Genomic DNA, 19821 nt, shown 5'->3' with positions numbered 1-19821 from the left:
CTCAGTTAAACCGCGTTGAAGAAAACTGCCATAAATGCCGTATAAAATATAGGGTGCAGCCTCCTTCCTGTGTGAACATTATTCATGTAAAATATGTTCCAAAAATAATTCAAATTATCGTTAATGATCAGTAAAAAAATTATAGGCGTTTGAACAGCGTCAATTTTGACTTAAATCGGGGGAAAAAATTACAACGGGAATGAGTTAATTTTATGCCTATTTTGAACATGCTAAGTTTTCCCCCTCCTTCACCCCCCGGAACAGCCACCATTTTGGCAAAATAACTACAAAAAAATGATTTTTCACTAATATTCGTGTTCTGAGTGAGTTTACGGCTAAAAAAGTTCATATCGAAATTAACGATAATTAAATTTCCTACCGAAAAGATTTTATACATTTTTTTCCTTGAATTCATATCTTCAGAGTTATAGCCAATCGAAATCTCTCATCTGGTCACATTGACTTACTGATGACGCTATCCCGCATTAATGTCTGCTTCGTTCACTACAATGTTTGATTTTCTCGATCGGGTTTTACATATTTGACGTTTTTATATTTTTTTTTCTTCGATATCGAGGGTGCACAACTATCCCATATTTCTAAACCATTATCGACTTCTCCAGCTTGGCTTGATAAGTCATCTATGAAGGTCACAACGTCCACATGATTGTCGTTAGCACTCGGAACGAATTACTATCAAAAGAATTGCTACTATAATTCCAAGTTGTTTCGGAGTTGAATACCTCCTATTGCTTAGATTTGTGACTTTTCAAACGATGATATAGAAGAGTTCGCGTCAATAAATTATCAGGAGAGAAATGCAAAAGAAAAAGGCATTTCTAAATCCCAGTAATATTGGTGCGATGCTACACGTTGTCACGGAATCATCTTTCAAAATGTGTTTTGTTAATAGAATTTGATGACATTTATTCCATTACCACCTGATACAGAGTATATAAGTTTGCACTGTAACGTCGATTTTTCCCGCGAGGGTATGATCGAGTCCCTTCTCGGCTCAGCCGCCTCTGCTTGCACGACTTACTGGCTGCGGAAATAGACTGAGCGTCAGGTACAAAGTACCGCCGAAATAATCGACTTGATTTCGTTTATTCCTGTGATGGTGACACATCGCAAATTGTAGACCTAAGGGGTACGAGGGAAACGATTGACGAGGACGGTCCGGCTACTCAGCTCTAGCTGAGATACAAAGGGTAGAGGGGGGATCCTTGGGTGAAGGTAGCAATTCGCAACGCAAACAGAATTAAAGCCAACGCAAAGCAAGATCCCAGAGAACGTTTCACGATTTATTCAAAAATTCGACGAATAACCAGAGTACAGGAAAAAATAACTCAGTACGATATTGGAGGCGATATAAAATAAAGTTTGAAAGAAAAGGAATTCGCTAATATGTCCGATCGCACAACTTTTACGTCTTGCGCTGTGACGAGGAAATCCGCGCGTGGCAGGCTTGAATTCGCCGGGGAATATAACGGTTAGCGATTCGCCTCGTGATCTCACAGGTGCCGTAGATGATCGACGACCGAGGCTCTGACATTGCAGGTAAAAGATAACCAGCAACCCGCCAAGCGGGTGCCGTAGGTAGTAGGCAGAAGGTAACCAACGTCAGAACGAACGGTGTCTTAGGCAATTTAAGGCAAAAGGTAATCGACACCTGCTCGATCGTGAGGAGGTTAGAGAATTAGATAGTGTGAAAAATTAACATCGAGATAATATGAGAAAGTATCGAAATTTAGGGCGTAATATCCCTCGCCAAAAAGGTATCAAGAAATAATACAAGCGTCACACATAATAGATACAGAAAAGCGAAGGCTCAAGTGAAAGAAATGATCGAAAAAGGTTTAGCACAAAAGACAAAAGGTACTGCCGTATAAACGACGCGCGACCACGCGAGCAAGAGAGACGGAACGAAAACAACGCGTGAGCTAACGCGCTCTCGAGAGCCTCGGCGCGTGCAGGGAGAGAGAGAGAGATAGGCGTTATTGCGTGGAAGATTGCATCGCTTACTACGCCGATTCAATAAAAACTTGAACTCGAAAATATTCGATAATTTACAACAAAACTCTAATAAATTCTTGCAGGAACCAAATTAGTAGCGAATCACTGATCAAGCTGAGCCACACAAAACGAAATTACTAAAAGACTAGAACACGGGTAGTATCGGCCGCAATCTCGCTCGATACTTTTCCACGTGTCTTACAGGATCGCCACATAATTCTACAAAAACCGGAACTGTATTCCGAAATACTAAAGAGGAAAAACTCAGCTTGATCAACGAATTCAATGGAGATGAAGAATCGGACTTACCGAGGAACACACTCGCAGCACAACAGGGACAAGCTCGGTCACGATAGCTTCGGATCTCTGCTCGCCGGTCGATCTTCGGAAGTAGACTAATTGTGCGAACGAGTGGTCCTCAATATTCGGTGCCATCTCCACCACTAGGCCCACGAACCGCAGCGCTTACCCGCTATAGGCCAGGAAACGGAGCTCTAAATTCCTCAGACTGTGATTCATTTCTAATCTGAAAGCCGTCAGTGCCATCACACGCGTAATGGTCCCCCAAACTTAACTGAATAATTTTGGACAAAAAATTATTATCTTTTTATTTGTTATCAAAAAATTAGTGAAAGAAAACGCATTTTTTTTGGTTTTTCGCTTATAAAACGAAAACGAATGGAGCTATGAGAAAGCAATCAATAGACGAAATGTAGAGAACAAAAATGCGAAGAGAATGAGCCCCGCAACGACCTGATCGATTAACAATTAACGGAGAAAATTTTAAAAAACATTAAAAAATAGCGTTTTTTCAAAAATTTCTATCGTCGCTAATTTTAAAGATGGATCATTTTTTTTTGTACGATTGTAGGTTTCGATAGATACTTCCTTTGTGAAAAATCCAGGCCCTGTCGGATAATCAGTTTATTAGTTATAACACTCAGAAGTTGAGAGGGTCATTTTTTTCGGCAAGGCTGATCGCCTGGAGGTCATCCAATTTCAATTTATTAAACCGATTTTGAAAGAAGAAGTGTTCAGCTACCTACGTATATCTTCGTTTTTCATCCAAATGGTGAAGAAGTAGGTGAAAAACGGGTGCAAAGAGGAGCGGAAACGGCCGAGCGCGTGAAAGTGGTCGAGTGGTGGGGGTTGAACAGCAGTCGCGGGGAGCGCGTATATATAGTAATAGAAGCGTGCTCGGCGCAAGCCATGTAAACAAACATTGGGTTATTGCAGCAACTATATGAGCTATTTCAACATATTTTTTTTTCATTCCGGGGTAGCTGGACCTGCGGAAATTGATTCTGCACTCAGAATTCGTAGAAAATGACTGGAACAATGTTAATTTGGTAAATGAGGATAAAATGCTGTGGGATAAGTGTAATTTTAAAAGGCGAACAGTTTTTCTATTAAGAAACACATGAATAATTTTTATTTTTCAGTTTTTGTATACATATAATAGTAATAACACTTATTATAAATATTACAAAAGGCAGACTGGAAATAGTATTTATTGAAGTATCTTGTCATCGAACTTTGCAAAGTCCGAGCTCGTTTATTAAGAACACATTTAACAAACTTATTTTACAGTTTTTCTACAGATAAAAGTTATCAAAACGCTCATTATTAACCCCTTCGCAGTGAGGTGAAAATCACGTTTTCGTGCCATTTTTGTGTTGGAAAAAAATTTTCTTAGGTTTGTCTCAAAGTCACAGTATGAACGTTTTTGGGGTCACTGATTACGAATTCGACATCAGATTTTCAAAATTCAAAATGGCGGATCCAATATGGCGGACGCAAATTCGAAAAATGGTTTGATTTCGACGAAAGTGAGTACCTCATGGTTTTTGGGGTCGCTGAATCCGAATCTGGAATCGGTTTTTCAAAATTCAAAATGGCGGATCCAATATGGTGGACGCAAATTCGAAAAATGGTTTGATTTTAACGAAAGTGAGTACCTTATGATTTTCGGGGCCGCTGAATCCGAATCTGGAATCGGTTTTTCAAAATTCAAAATGGCGGATTCAATATGGTGGACGCAAATACAAAAAATACGGCTTTAAGTTTTGATTTAATTGAGTTGATTTAAACTCGAGCGCCTAAATGTGAGAAAGAATTCAACATAATATAAAAGTATTCTAAACCATGTAAATATATAGCGAGATTTTTTCTTTTCGTATAGGCTCCCAGGTCGCGGAAATAAAGACACCACACTCATACTCGGTATAGATCAGTTTTATTTGGCTTCATACGCGTATTTTTGTACTCAATCAGTTGTAGATTAATTTTATCACTACTCTTCATCTCATATCCGAGCCCGCTGGACCTATGTCTGCACTCTAGTGCTTCTACAATGTTCCCGCCACACCTGTGACATGAAAATCGAGGGTACCATCCTAGGGGCATCCACTATACCCTTGAATCGCTCTCTTTTGACCCGAAGTTGATCTATGATCCCATCGTCGTTCTCTAATAATCAACTCACCATCTCACACACGGTCATCATCGAAGGATTGGGAGAACCAATATATTTTTCTTGAGGGTGTCAAATAGAGTAAAAATCGAATTTTCATTCTTTGAAGAAGTAAGAAGAAGGACTAAGAATAAAGGTACTCACTTTCGTCGAATTCAAACCATTTTTCGAATTTGCGTCCGCCATATTGGATCCGCCATTTTGAATTTTGAAAATCTGATGTAAAATTCGAATTCAGCGACCCCAAAAACCATGAGGTACTCACTTTCGTCGAATCCAAACCATTTTTCGAATTTGCGTCAGCCATATTGGATCCGCCATTTTGAATTTTGAAAATCTGATGTTGAATTCGTAATCAGCGACTCCAAAAACCATAGTGTACCAAATTTCAATCGAATCGGTGCAGTAGAAATATGTTTTTTTTTAAATGCCCTATACGTGTCATGACACAAAAATGGCACGACTTTTTTTTGCCCCTATACGTGTCACTCACAGTGAAGGGGTTAATATTACGAAACGCAGATCGGAAACAGTAATTATTGGAGTTTTATTCTTTTAGCGGATTTTGGAACCTCCGATTCGTTGACAAATTCATTCGTACTTCCACCGGGGATGCTAGTTTCAATTTCAATTAAATCATCATCCTCCATTTCGCTTTGATTGTCCGACTGTTCTTGCTGATATTGTGCCTCCAAATTGTGACGTATATCAGTCCATACAGTGTGCACTGCAGACCATGTTTTCTACAGCTACACGAAGCATCTATGCACCCTTTTTTACTGCAGGAACACGAAATGTGATCGAGCAACTGCTTGGGAATAGGAGGATCGGTACTCCCTATCGGTATTAATCGGTTGTCCCTCACTTTCCACCCCCAGTCTGTTGCTATCACATCTGCGTTCCCTAACCACAGCTGAAATTGATAAAAAACTCTAAAGGCGTGCTGTTTAGCCGCTCCTTCCGTTGGCGTTAAGGTCGACGTTTTCCGTGAACTTTGTGAAATAAAAATTATTCATGTGTTTCTTAATAGAGGAGCTGTTCGCCTTTTGAAATTACACTTATCCCACAGCATTTTATCCTCATTTACCAAATTAACATTGTTCCAGTCATTTTCTACGAGTTCTGAGTGCAGAATCAATTTCCGCAGGTCCAGCTACCCTGGAATGAAAAAAAAAAAATTCAAAATGGCGGCCTTAGAATGGCCGACATGTTTTTTTCGAATGGAAACATAACTTTTTTTCATCACCAAAAAATTTTTCAGCGCAAAACCAACAACTTTTGTTGGAAAAGTTTTTTGATTAAGTTGATATTTTTTAAGTGAGAAAATCATTTTCAACTATTTTAGAGGTATCCAGGATGGACCGCGAAGAGATCATTAACGTACCAAGTGCAAGTGCATTTGCGTGTAAGGAGCATATCAACGATTTCGTTGGGACTGAAATCAGCCATTGTTGCTAATTTTCAGAATTTTCCTCTAATTTAAGAACTTTTAAAAATTTCGAGAATCAAGAATTTTTCTGATTTCAGAACCTTTACTACAAATTTTCGATTTCGTCTCTTGCTAATGGCTGCGGAGTCAGAAGATAAACGTTTCAATCAATTTTTCATCCGTGGGCGATCACAATGACTTCTAAAATAAAAAATTCTTCTCTGATTTAAAACTCTAAAAGTAAAAGGACTACGCAAAGTCAGACTACGTCAGTACTACCAATGATGTTTTCTTTAATCTCTTACAAAGTGAACTTACCTTTAATCGTACGCGAGGCTTACGCTTAAAGATAAGTACACGCAAGCGAGGCTTACGCTTAAAGATAAGTTCACGTAAGCGAGACTTACGCCTACTTTTGAGTTGTAAATCAGAGAAGAATTTTTTATTTTAGAAGTCATTGTGATCGCCCACGGATGAAAAATTAATTGAAACGTTTATCTTCTGACTCCGCAGCCATTAGCAAGAGACGAAATCGAAAATTTGTAAAGGTTCTGAAATCAGAGAAAAATTCTTGATTTTCGAAATTTTTAAAAGTTCTTAAATTAGAGGAAATTTCTGAAAATTAGCAACAATGGCTGATTTCAGTCCCAACGAAATCGTTGATATGCTCCTTATTTTAGGGAGGTGTTGGGGCAATTACTTCCGAGCTGAAAATTTGTATCGACGTGAATCACGAGAGAACATGAAGGAGCGGATAAGAGCTGCCTGCCGTGCGATCCTGAGAGATGTTCTCCTACGCACAGTTGATGGTTTTGAGAGAAGAGTTCAGGCATGTTTAAACATGAATGGAGGGATCTTTGAACATCTCTAGGGAGGGATCAGAGTACACTCACAAGGAGGGTTTGGAGTCCAAAAACACTGCGGTAGTGACGAAGCGCAGAGACCTAATCCTTGTGAGCTCGTACCTATCGGCATAAAGGCATTGCATGCCCCTCTTTTTAAAAAAAGTTGAAAAATAAAATGAAAATAAAAAACACACACACATGCACCTGCACTTATGCACGCATATGCAGACGCACACGCAAACGCACTTGCACTTGGTACGTTAAAGATCTCTTCGCGGTGCATCCTGGATACCTCTAAAATAGTTGAAAATGAAGTTCTCACTTAAAAAATATCAACTTAATCAAAAAATTTTTCCAACAAAAGTTGTTGGTTTTGCGCTGAAAAATTTTTTGGTGAAGAAAAAAAGTTATGTTTTTGTTCGAAAAAAACATTTAGGCCATTCTAAAGCCGCCATTTTGAATTTTGGATCCACAAACCAATTTTTATCAAACGTCCCCCTTCAACCCCTAAAAGTTTTGTTCCACACAATATTTGATCCGAGCAATATTTTCCGAGAAAAGTCAGGTGTAAGATTAAAATGGGACACCCTGTATATACTAACAGTTCCGTGTGTTCTTGTTTTATTAATTATCAACCATAATATTTCAGATCACAAAAAGAAAATTTGACGTTATAGGTTGACGAAAATTTTTTCTTACAATGTTTCAGACCTATTTTTGATAAACTGATTTACCTTATTTATATTATTCACTAACTATGCGAACGTTTGTTACATTTGTCCAGCACTTCGTAACGTCAAACCCCGGCCGGTTCGTTACCACACAGCTATCAAAGGGAACTCGTATATATGACCTACATTATTACACATGATATGTAATCACGCAACTGATGATATATTTACACTGGACAATATTCCGCGAACTCTGGTTTAATTGAAAGATTATCTTAGTTGACACTTATTTCCAATCGAACGAAATAATGAAATCTTGAAAAGTTTCGTTGACATATGCATCGCGCATTTTTTTATATTTTTTATTTGCACACACAGAGTCTACATTTACGCGGCCACTTTTATACCGGTTTAGTATACCACAAGTTTTAACAAAATAAATATTAACCACTTTTCACTAACCATTTTCATTTATTAATTAGAGTCCACACACAACAGCACTTTGGGGATCATAACCTCACCTGTCAAAATGACGTTCAGTATAAAAACAAGTCTCGGGTGATTTCGGATGTGCGTATCGATGTATTGATATCTTATAACCTACTAACAAATGATATAAATGATAAACTTATTTTCAGTCAAACGAATTAATGAAATCTTAAAAAGTTTCGTCGACATGCACCGCGTATTTCTTTATTTTATTCTTTTTCACACACCAGACTACATTTACACGACTGCTTTTATACCGGTTTAGTTTAGCATTCCACAGGTTTTAGTACTATGCACTTCGTTAGATGACGAAAGTTTTTTTTTATATATCCCACACGCATTCCATAATGACAAAACTCCGTTTGTTTATACGATGATCGAAAACTGACACATGGTTTATATATATATATAATATTTACGGAGTCTGAGCGTGGTCGGGGTAAGACTCAAAAGTTAGAAGGCCTAAAATGGCGAACAGGCATTCTGTATAACGCATATATAGATATACAGAATTCCTGTTCGCTATTTTAGGCCTTCTAACTCTTGAGCCCCACCCGCGGTCGGCCTAGCAGCTGGAGGAGCCGACCGTTGAGCCAATCAGAATGCGTAGAGGCAACAACTCTACTACCACTAACTAAGTCAAAACGCGTATACGTATACGTCGAACTCGTGATGTGTCAGTAACTTTTGCATAATCTTGAGCCCGTGCAAAGTTTTTTCTCAGCAATTACGCCACCGATCGTGTTGATTTTCGGCGCAATCGAAAGAGAATTTCTTAATTAGCTGAAAGTTCAATTTTCAAAGCCTCAGATGACTCATAACTTCGGTAATTCAAAAAAATCACTTGCCAATTTTACCCCCACCATGGCGAATCGTTTTATTCAGAGAAAGTATACTCGGCGAGAGCCTCGGGCCAGCAGACGACAGGGCTGTCAATGTACTTGTCCCGAGACTCTACCGAGTCTCTTGATAAAAACTTCCCATTGAAAAAACTGAAAATTTCACCCCAACCCTTATTTTTCAACTCTTCGGGGATGGTGATGTTGTGTCCGCGAAGACCGTCGCGAAGGGACGAGTTATCAAGGACGAGTATTAAAGGGATTTAGGCCAAAAGAGCTGAACTCCAACTCGATACTTTTACAACAAGTTAACAATAAGTTTATTTAAGAAGTTACAAATTCGAAGTTTTATTGCCTCGAGACCGATCGTTACAATTCTCGTCAAAGACTGTCGAATTTTGGGTTAGTCGATAATTTTATAGATTTGGGGGTTTTCCCCTTCTCGTGCGAATATAACCTAGATTTCCTTCTGGAAGTTTCGATGTTGACATCGAGGGTCGATGCGCTCGTTCGGGAGCATCGATATTTCATCATTGCTGCGTTTGCGCTGAGAGTGCTTAATTTGTTTTAATGAGTGCGATGTACGGGCACAACAGTGAATTTAATTTTATTTCGACAAAAGAGTTTAGTGTGGAACTTGGAATCAAGAGACGCGGTAGCGGCTCGACGCCAAGTATTAAAAGGAAAAACTGCAGCGCAAAAGAAAAGCCAGCGCGAGCCCTGCCGCTACTCTTATATACGCGAATATGCCGGTTTTATGACGTCACAGAATTTTCAAATGGTTCTCACAAATAAACCATTTCATAAAAGAACTTGAAAATTTGTGACGATTTTTTTTCGATTTTTCTCTTTCCATTGGTCTTTGTTGCAAGTAAATCCGTCCAGTAGATCCTGAGATATGTAACGTTAGTGATTTAAAATCCATCATTTCGGGATTTTCATTTTCTCAGAGACAGAGGGGCGTAAGTTACGCTTGTTTACATTTGGACTTACGTCCTTTGCACGATTTCTTACTTTTGTCACACTCTACGTCACGCACTGCGCTGAACGCGGCCACCCCCTCTCCTTCTGCGTCGCCGAGCGAGAGAGACAGAGAATGGGCGCACAGCGGGGGCAATACCAGCTCCTGGTTTGCGCATAAAATATGTATATAATTATATAATAAATAATAAAAATAAAAAAATATAAAATTCTGGTCGACGCCGCTGGATTTTTCGAGGATGTCTAGGGCGATAGATCATGGGTTTTGGAGGACTAGGTTTAGGTACATTCTATCGCGAATTTCGATTTCTAGGTGGACGACCCCATAGTTTTTTATGTCCAGATATATTCCTCCATGGTTTTCGCGATCGAGGTTGACGGCTCCACAGGTTTCGATGTCCAGGTATGTTTCTCCATGGTTTTCGTGGTCTCGGATAATTCCTCCATGGTTTTCAATGTCTAGGCATGTTTCTTCATGGTTTTCGTGGTCTAGGATAATTCCTCCATGGGTTTTGATGTCTAGGTATATTCCTTCATGGTTTTCGATGTCTGGATATGTTCCTACATGGTTTTCGTGGTCCAGGTATATTTCTCCATGGTTTTCAATGTATGGATATGTTTCTTCATGGTTTTCGTGGTCTGGGTATGTTTCTTCATGGTTTTCGCAGTTGAGGTCGACGGCTCCACAGTTTTCGATGTTCAGGTATGTTTCTCTCGGGTTTTCGTGGTCGAGGATAATTCCTCCATGGGTTTCGATGTCTAGGTATATTCCTCCATGGTTTTCAATGTCTAGGCATGTTTCTTCATGGTTTTCGTGGTCTAGGATAATTCTTCCATGGGTTTTGATGTCTAAGTATATGCCTTCATGGTTTTCGATGTCTGGATATGTTCCTACGTGGTTTTCGTGGTCCAGGTATATTCCTTCATGGTTTTCGATGTATGGATATGTTTTTCTATGGTTTTCGTGGTCTACGTAGATTCTTCCATGGTTTTCGTGGTCCAGGTATATTCCTCCATGTTTTTCGTCGTCCAGGTATATTCCTCCATGGTTTTCAATGTCTAGGCATGTTTCATCATGGTTTTCGTGGTTCAGATATATTCCTCCATGTTTTTCGATGTCTGGGTATGTTTCTCCATGGTTTTCGTGGTCTAAATTGATGGTTCCACAGTTTTCGATGGCTAGGTCTGAGTTTCCATAGTTTTTGTTTTCTAGGTATATTTCTTCATCATTTCCGTGATCTAGGTCGATGACTCCATACTTTTCGATGTCTAGGTATGTGTCTATATATTTTTCAATGTCTAGGTATATTCCTCCATGGTTTTGGATGTCCAGGTATATTTCTTCATAGTTTTAAATGTCTACGTATGTTCCTTCATGGTTTTCGTGGTCCAGGTATATTCCGTCATGGCTTTTGATGCTAGGTCAACAATTCCATAGTTTTCGATGTTTGGTTATGGTTCTCCATGGTTTTCATGGTCTAGGTCGACGGTTCCATTGTTTTCGATGTCTACATCGACAGCTCCATGGTTTTCGATGGCTAGGTATATTTCTCCATGGCTTTCGTCGCCTTGGTATGTTTCTTCATGCTTTTCGAGGTCTAGATCAACGGCTCCGTAGTTTTCAATGTCCAGGTATGTTTTCCCATTGTTTTCGTGGACTAGGTTGACGACTTCATAGTTTTCACTATCCCGGTCGATAGCTCCATAGTTTCCGATGTTAAGGTGAATTTGTCAATGGTTCCCGATATGAAAGTCAATGGCTCCATAGTTTCCGATAGTGTGGTGAGTTTTTCTAAGCTTTTCGATATCTAGGTCGTCGGCTCTATAGTTTACGATGTTTAGTTTGGCGACTATAGGGTTTTCGATGTCTAGGTGGATGCCTTCGTATTTTTCAATATATATTCGCCAATTTTATATTTCCCGATATTTAGGTAAACGGTGCAATGGTTTACGATATATTTCCTCATAGTTATCGATATCTAGATCTGCGATTTAATAGTTTGCATTGACGAGGCAGGTTCAGACGTTACAGAAGACCATTAAAAAAATATCACTGGACACCAATAACCATAAAGCTGTGGTCTTAAACATTGAATACCATGGAAACATCTCCTTGGACATTGCAAACCATTGACAGTATCCATGTCAACATGGAATCCATGAATGAAAAGAAGATAGTTTCAAAAATCATTTTTCCAAGTAAACAAGGGGAACTTTTCAAAAAAAGGAATAGGAAATGAAAATATCATCCCATTGCATAGGAATTTCCCAATCTTTCATTGGAAAATTCGATTTGCTGAATGGATAATCAAAATCGTCACCATTATTGCTTGTAAAAGGTTTCAACTCACATGAACATAACCGCACAGTTTTCGTCCGTCTATATAGAAAAATTGGCTGTGTCGATTGCTTTTGGCACATAGAGAAAAGCACTCAACTTGAAACAAATCGTTTTAAAAATTTTCGTCGAAGACAATGAATGTATTTTTTTTCTTAAGTAAATATTGTCACGCCTCTAAAAAATAAGCTAAATTAGAAAAAAAAATAATTGACAAAGTAAAAAAAGAACGCCAATTATTAAAAGGTCGCGACCGTAGTTTCCAATAATTTTCTATATTTGTATTATCAATAAAAAACTTCAAAATAGAAAAAAAAATGAGATCGTTTTCTGAAGTTGACAAATATAGTGAATGAAAGACGATTCCTATATAGTTGTCACGTCTCGCAAAAAGAAGTGAAATCAGTAAATATTAAAACTTCAAAAAGTAAAAAAGGCACGCCAAGTATTAAAAGGTCGTGACCGTCGTTTTAAATGATTTTCTATATTCGCATTGTCAATAAATAAATTTAAAAAAATGTTTAACTGTGAAAAAATATGAGATCTATTGTAACATATACAGTGAATGAATTACGTTTCCTGTAGGAATTCTGAATTTTGGAAATAAAAAAAAATGAGATCATTTTCTAACGTAGCCAAGTACAGTGAATGAATTAAGGTTCTTGTGGAATTCATTCGTGTACACTTTTAGCCCGAATCCCTCACTTATTCATAAAAATTTTCCAGCAAACGTCACAGAGCAACAAAGGTTTCTCGAATGATTCTGCAATTATTAAGAGATTATCATCTGTTTTTATGCTAGCACGGGTTATAAACTTAAAACAGTTTACGCGTACAAGTGCATGCATTGTATCTATACGATGAACTGCACAAATTCATTTTCAACATTACACACAAGCTTGGCGTGCATGGTTTTCAATCGGAAGCTCGGCGAAGGAATGCCTCATCCGTCCATATATTTGAAGAAAACTTGATGATCCTCTCATGTAATTGTTTTTTAATTTGCCATCCCTTTTCCATCCAACTATTTTATTGAGTAGTTCGACGTAAGATCTCGCGCTGTGTACACAAAGAAAAATATCTATTCTTGACCAGTTTGACTGATAAATTCATTACTCCAAAAGTTTCGTATTCAACGCGTTTTCTTTTCTCAAATCAATGTTTACACAGCTTACTTCTTTGTTCATCCATTTCAATACTTGTGTAATTCATCCAATCATCTGCCCATTTGGTAAAAAAAAGAGTGTACGGACAAACGAGTGAAAGTGACGCGTCGATAAATTAAAATGCGTATGGGCATGAAAGAATGGCCGTATCTATCCGTACAAGATAAAGGCATATAAAGGGATTGATTGATTTCATTTCTTTATCCGTTCGTTTAATTGTTCAATTTTATCCACAAATTTCACCCATCTGTATTGTTTACCAAATCATTATATAACAGGGCCCCTCTTATTTTATTGGGGGATCGGTTTTTTTCACACTCGTTCATACAATTCTAATTAATTATTGTTTTCATAGTAAATTTAAACAATTGTCTCTTCCCGAGCTTCCGATTGAAAACCATGCACGCCAAGCTTGTGTGTAATGTTGAAAATGAATTTGTGCAGTTCATCATATAGATACAATGCATGCACTTGTACGCGTAAACTGTTTTAAGTTTATAACCCGTGCTAGCATAAAAACAGATGATAATCTCTTAATAATTGCAGAATTATTCGAGAAACCTTTGTTGCTCTGTGACGTTTGCTGGAAAATTTTTATGAATAAGTGAGGGATTAGGGCTAAAAGTGTACACGAATGAATTCCACAAGAACCTTAATTCATTCACTGTACTTGGCTACGTTAGAAAATGATCTCATTTTTTTTTATTTCCAAAATTCAGAATTCCTACAGGAAACGTAATTCATTCACTGTATATGTTACAATAGATCTCATATTTTTTCACAGTTAAACATTTTTTAAAATTTATTTATTGACAATGCGAATATAGAAATTTTCATACAATATCGCATAAAAACTTTCCATTGAAAAATCTAACAATTTCAGCCTTAACGCTCGATTTTCACCTCTTTCAAGGTGAAAATTAAGCCCGGAAATCGATTTTCAGCGACACAAAAACCCTATTCAATCATTTTTCGTCTCAATCGGTTAAAAATTGAAAACGAGATTTCAATATGTACGCATATGCTACATTATTACCAGAATTGACCCGACTTTTTTTTTGTATATATTGTAACGGTACGTTTGTGCTTGTGCACACCGTCACGCGTGGATTCGAGCAATTCTACATTAAAGAAGAGCGGGCATGAAAGAAAAACAAAAGTAAAATGAAATTAAATTGAAAATAACAAATTATTTATTAAATTTTGAATATTCACGGATTAAATTACAAAAATAAATGAATTTTGTTTTGCATGAGAATTTTGTTTCCGGTATTTTTCTTTGTATTGGAATTTCGCAATTATCTATTTTTCGAAATTATAATAATTATTATCTCGCATGAAGGAATTTGTTTCTAACATTTCTCGCAATTATAACAATAATAATTTCGCCAACGCTGGTTTTGATAAATTTTTAATTAATTTTATTTGATAACTTGATAATTGAGCTATAATTTTATGAACTCACTTTTTATGATTCTATATAATGCAAAAAAGTGTGACGAGTGAGCTTTATTTACTTTTCCACTCTTAAAGGCTCGATATAATCCAAATGAATGATTTTTAGTGAGTTAAATTGGTTTCGAATAATTAGCTCAAAATGGTAAATGACTCGAAATTGTCTCGTTTTGAGAATAAACAAAACTTGCTTGAGTTTGATAATTTTTAATGAATTTAATCGCCACTCAGAAAACAATGATTCGTTGATGGAAAAGAATCCACCCAGAGATCTTGAGACAGAACGAAGCCGAACTGTCCCGGCCCCTCTGGCGTGGAAAGGTAGGAGTCCTACCCAAGAATCTTGTGACCGAACGAAATCGAACGGCCACGGCCCTCTTGGATAGAAAAAGGATTGGAAATCTACCAGGAATCTTGAGACAGAACGGAATCGAACTGTCCCGGCCCTCCTGGATAGATCGGAAACTCTCACCTACGAATCTTGAGTTCAAACAAAATCGAATGAACCCGGCCCTCTTAGCGTGAGAGAGGAAAGGTGTTATTCTATTTGAATTCTGAGTGGTATAATATTAATGTTATTTTGCTCTTTGATTTTAGAGCGATTTTTAAAATGAGTGAAAAATTTGATGTTTCTTTATTCTCGTTTTAATGGCGAGTACACGCGGCGAAATCCGGAGGCAAGACTGGCTTTTGGTTATCGGCATGCGAGTCGAGCTCTCAAGGATTCGAGACGTGACTGGCTCTTTGTCTGCTCAGTGAGCGTTGTTACTTTAGCGAGTCTAGCGTGGCGAGATTCAAGACGAGACTAGCTACCGGAGCTTCTGCGCTCGGGTTTTTATACTCTCTCGAACAAAGGAAATAATAATAATAACGCGCTTGGACTTTGTCCCTTACTCTAATTCGCTGCGCAACTTAATCTCGAAACAGGGACTCCCACTCTAAATTCTCTGATTGGTGCGTTAACTCCCTCGCGTAGGTCCCAATTGGCTGAGTCGAGCTGTAGTCACACCGCGCATGTGCAAGAATTCAATATAATTCAATAAAACAGTTTTTTGATCAATTTTAATGCATTTTATGACTTTCTCCATTATTTTGTTTTATTTTCTATCAATTCTCTCCATAAGATTATTTTTATTTTATTTTATTCACAAATTTACCGAAAGTCACGTTCTTGCACGTGCCTGTTGAATGTAGGTCATCGCGCATGCGCACTGTGCACGCTCGATCTTTCAAAGAAAAGTTTTCTTAAATTTTTAAATGATTTTACTCTGAAATCTTCACCCATTTGTTCAAAATATGTTTTTCTAATGATCCGCATTAATTTTCTGAACAAGAATAATATTATTTAATTAAAATTGAATTAAATCAAGAATTTTGCGAGTCTAGGGAATTTTGGTAAAGCGAAATTGAGTTGGCAGCGCTGAGTGCCTCGCTTCCCGAGCGCCGCTTTGCGAAGTGACAGTTTTCCAACATGGCCGCCGATGTAAACACTCGTGCGTGCCATGTTGTCGAAATAAGTGTTTGAGAGTGTGTTTCGCTTCAATATATGATACAATACCTGTCAACAAGTATACGTAGTATGAGACGCCAATGCTCGTTTTTTAAAAACTTGTGAATTTCGCGGATTGTGAAAAAAAGTGCTGCATACCAAAAATAGTTTCTTTTATATAAGATAAACATTTGATGAGTACTTTCTACACAATTCACGATATCTTTTCTACGAATTTCTTAAGATTGCACTTCAGTGCTTCGTGCCATGTGTCTTATTATGAAGAAACCGATCAATAAAAAATTCAAAAACAAAAATGATACTTTTCCTACTTCGGATATTCTAATACGATTTCATGACTCGAAAAACCTAGATCAATCCATAACTGTTTGAAGTAAAAATTTTTAAAAATCTGATAATATTCTCATGAGCTGAAATTGAATAAAAGGTAAAACTTTTCTCTCCCTTCAAATTTTATAAAAAAGCTCATTGTTTCAGAGTTACGACAATCAAGGTACTTGAAGTTCCACTGGAAATTGAATGGAGAAAAATGTAAAAACAAATTCAGTGAATAAACAATCGATGACGCGACTCTCCTTACGCTTGAAATATCCTGCGAAATCCAATATTCTCCGCGATACGCGGGAATTTTCAAATTTTTTTTTTTCTAAAACGCGATGATTGAGCGAAAAAAATCGTTTCCAATAAAAAAATTGAAACTAAAGCCTCGACTTTTGAGGATTCGCTCGTAGAATTAAGGACAAAAAATTTTATCTGAAAACGCGGTCCAATTGAAACGGGAATCAAACAAATAAAAAATCAACGTCTTTCGAAATTACGTAGCACCCGTAAAAAAGGTCGTAGTGACTTTTCGAATAAACCAAAGTATATATATATTTTTTTTATTATTAATTTTTTCCACTCGTATACCTACTCGGTTTTTACGGTCTCCCCCCCCCCCCTCCCCCGCCCTGCTGCCATTCCACATTTTTTCCCCAGCCCATTGCGGCTGCAGCCGACTTACTCCCCACTGTATCGCATTTGCCGAGGGCGAAGAGAAACTGCAGAAAACCTTGCCGATACAGCCGGTACTTGGTTGATCCCCTTGGGTGGCAGTGCGAGTACGCTCAAGCGCTCCCCCACCAGAGGTGCTCAAACATGGATCTCCTTTACTGTGGTACATTGCGCCAGTCAGTACACGGCTAAAGCAGGGCCATCATCGCACGATGAAAACCGTCCAAGGGAGGCCCCCGAAGCCGTACACCGACCTCCCATGCATCACAGAGAGGTGTTTGGCCGTGGATTTATCAAGGTGGAGTCCGAACTACCCGGGACCACAGCAGGAACACTTGAAAATATTTTCAATTTTTATTGGTGTCTTGGCCGGGATTTGAACCCGGGACCCGCAGATTGCGGGCCCGAGTCCTTGTCCATCGGACCAACCGCTCTCCCGAATAAACCAAAGTAAATCTGTATATATATCTCAGGGATCATTTATCATTTATATATTTCAGGAATCTATTTTATTCATTAAACGATTAATTTCTTATTCCATCGAGGAATTGAATTTTTTTTACTACCGTTGATGAAACTAATTGAGTATCGATTTGAATAGTATATTTGATCAATCGTGTCTTCCCGAGCTTCCATTTGAAAACCATCCACGCCAAGTTTGTATGTAATTTTGACAGTGAATTTGTTCATAAAATCAGAATAACAATCTCTTAATTGCAAAATCATTCTGGGAACGCTTGAAGTCACAAAACTCTTTAGTCGACATCATTGAAGGTGTAACACGATTCTCTGCAGAAACTGAAATTCATTTACTATTCTTGACTATCCTAGAAGTATCCTAGTCTTTTAATACTTGGCGATCTTTTTTTATTTTTTTAAAGTATTTTTATAGTTAAATAAATATACACTTTTTTCCATGAGTATCTTGTAGCTTGAACCTTCAAGTTACTAGAAACAACTTAGAAGTATAAAGGTATTGCAAAATATAACGGCAATAATAAAAAAACTGGATGGTTTTTACAATCCGATTCGCAAATTAATCGTAGTGCTGGTGAAACACTTTATAAATGTCAATCTGATTACATAGAAAAATAGCAGCTGAATAGCTAAGGAGGTACGGCTATTATACTCGAAATCCAACTTTTTGACTTGAAATTTTTATGAGATGTAAACGAATACTTTACGCGGTTATTCTCAAAATTTAAATAATATCGACGATTAGACTAAAAGAGAGCTCACGACGCTTCTGATGCGGCTATTCTCGTTATCAGATCACTGAATTTGTATTTTTCTCTCCTTCTTCGTTTTCCTTCTACCTTTCTCTAATTCCTATCCCTTCTCTGCATCAGGATTAACTATAATCACTCACATTTCTCTGGGGAGCTTTCCAGCAAGCGACACTGTGTTACACAATGCGCTCTAACAAGAGCGAAATAACATGAGCACCACACGATACCGTGTTGCACAGTATTCCACAGTGTCGCTTGCTAGAAAAAAGGGTAGAATCACACGACAAATGAGGTCATTTAGATCCCAAGTGAGTGATTACGGTTAAAAGAGAAACACCGATCTTTTCATTGCATAATGCATTCTCAATTTTTTCTTGGCTTCAGACAATATCTCTTGTTTCAGGGTCTTTCTTCGAGAGTACTACAGAGCTATTATTGGGAGCAGCTGTTCAAGGCATCGGCATGTTAGGCAAAACCTTTGCCCTTCCGATACCTAATGAAGGAAATGAACATCCTAACAAGAAAATTATCGTTGAAACATTATTCTCTATTCTTAATAATGTTAAAATGAGTCAGAAGGCAAGTTTCTTTCATCAAAGTAACACTATTCCATGAAAATTCGAATCACATTTGATATTTGGTTCAAAACTCTACATTTACATATGCAATAATGTTACTTTCATAAGCAAGCGAAAGAAAATATATTTTATCAGAAATTAAAATTTGTAGATCAAAGAAACGGCGATCTACTCATTAGGGCAACTTTGCATCGGTGAAAATTTTCCTTATACAAAAATGATCACCGAAAAATTGATCCAACTAGCGAACGAGGTTGGTGATTCTATTTCTGACCCCACACAGAATATATCGTTTTCAAAAAATTATGCAATTGTTGATTGAAATTTTTTCAAATATATAGACAAAAGATATTTCAATCCATCTGTCAACGGCCGAATCTCTTGTATTGTGCGTACAAGGTCCAGCTTCGCCAGAAGCTCGGAACATCTGGAAATCTCTTTCGTGCGAATACAACATTTCTTATACTCAAGAAAGTGATGATTTATTGGCTTTTGTGACTGACGAACTGTTGAAACTTTCTCGTATTCCGCACCCAAATTCGAGACAGGTGAGAAACGTTTTACCTAGTAAAAAGACCGCATCATATTTTTGTTACGGTGAATTACATTCTTTTTTCGGCAATTTCAACAGGCCGTTTCGATCTGGTTGCTTGCGATCGTAAAGCACAATTATAAACGACAACACATAGCAACCCGATTGCGACCGATCCAAGATGCATTTATGGATTTATTGTCAGAGAATAACGGTAAGATAAACAAATGGTTTTACTTCAGTGAAGTAAGAAACAACTAACCCTGATTTAGAGATA

At 37.7% G+C, this 19821-nt stretch overlaps 1 protein-coding gene across 1 annotated transcript in view; it reads left to right on the top strand.

Moving 5' to 3' along the window:
* LOC122414415 (proteasome adapter and scaffold protein ECM29) overlaps nucleotides 1-19821 on the top strand; it is a 69808-nt gene that overhangs the window by 35374 nt on the left and 14613 nt on the right. The window contains exons 13-16 of the mRNA XM_043425676.1: nucleotides 18838-19013; nucleotides 19164-19265; nucleotides 19354-19560; nucleotides 19644-19758. Of these exons, the coding sequence (XP_043281611.1) occupies nucleotides 18838-19013; nucleotides 19164-19265; nucleotides 19354-19560; nucleotides 19644-19758 (600 nt within the window). The remainder of the gene's footprint in view (nucleotides 1-18837; nucleotides 19014-19163; nucleotides 19266-19353; nucleotides 19561-19643; nucleotides 19759-19821) is intronic.

Source organism: Venturia canescens, chromosome 8, assembly GCF_019457755.1.
Source record: "Venturia canescens isolate UGA chromosome 8, ASM1945775v1, whole genome shotgun sequence".
Classification (NCBI taxonomy): Eukaryota; Metazoa; Arthropoda; class Insecta; order Hymenoptera; family Ichneumonidae; genus Venturia; species Venturia canescens.
The sequence above is the reverse complement of the archived record's forward strand: the minus strand, read 5'-3'. Positions and strand labels throughout refer to the sequence as shown.